The sequence below is a fragment of the Lipotes vexillifer genome, unplaced genomic scaffold, assembly GCF_000442215.2.
Source record: "Lipotes vexillifer unplaced genomic scaffold, Lipotes_vexillifer_v1.1 scaffold994, whole genome shotgun sequence".
NCBI classification, from domain to species: domain Eukaryota; kingdom Metazoa; phylum Chordata; class Mammalia; order Artiodactyla; family Lipotidae; genus Lipotes; species Lipotes vexillifer.
In genome coordinates, this window is record NW_006771292.1 from 532,669 (window position 1) to 532,891 (window position 223).

At 63.7% G+C, this 223-nt stretch overlaps 1 protein-coding gene across 1 annotated transcript in view; it reads right to left on the reverse strand.

The window, feature by feature from the left end:
- COMMD6 (COMM domain containing 6) overlaps positions 1–223 on the reverse strand; it is a 14,399-nt gene extending 14,176 nt beyond the window's left edge. Inside the window, exons 1-2 of the mRNA XM_007446596.1 lie at positions 180–223; positions 80–91 (exon numbers count right to left, since the gene is read on the reverse strand). Coding sequence (XP_007446658.1) covers positions 80–91; positions 180–221 — 54 coding nt within the window. The 5' untranslated portion in view covers positions 222–223. The remainder of the gene's footprint in view (positions 1–79; positions 92–179) is intronic.

The window sequence follows — 223 nt, forward strand, 5'->3', positions numbered from 1 at the left end:
GGCGGAGGACCAGGTGCAGCCGCCCGCCACTTGTCCAGCCGAGGCCGGCGGAGGCCGCGAGGGATGGCCACTCACTCACCTGGCTGGTGACCTGAAATGGAAGCAGAAAACACAATTTAGGGAACGATCTTCCTTGCTCCGGAGCCCACTGCCCCGGCTCCTTCCAGGCCAGGTCCTACCTTGGCCTTAGCATCCAGCTGTGGCTCGCTACACCCCTCCATAG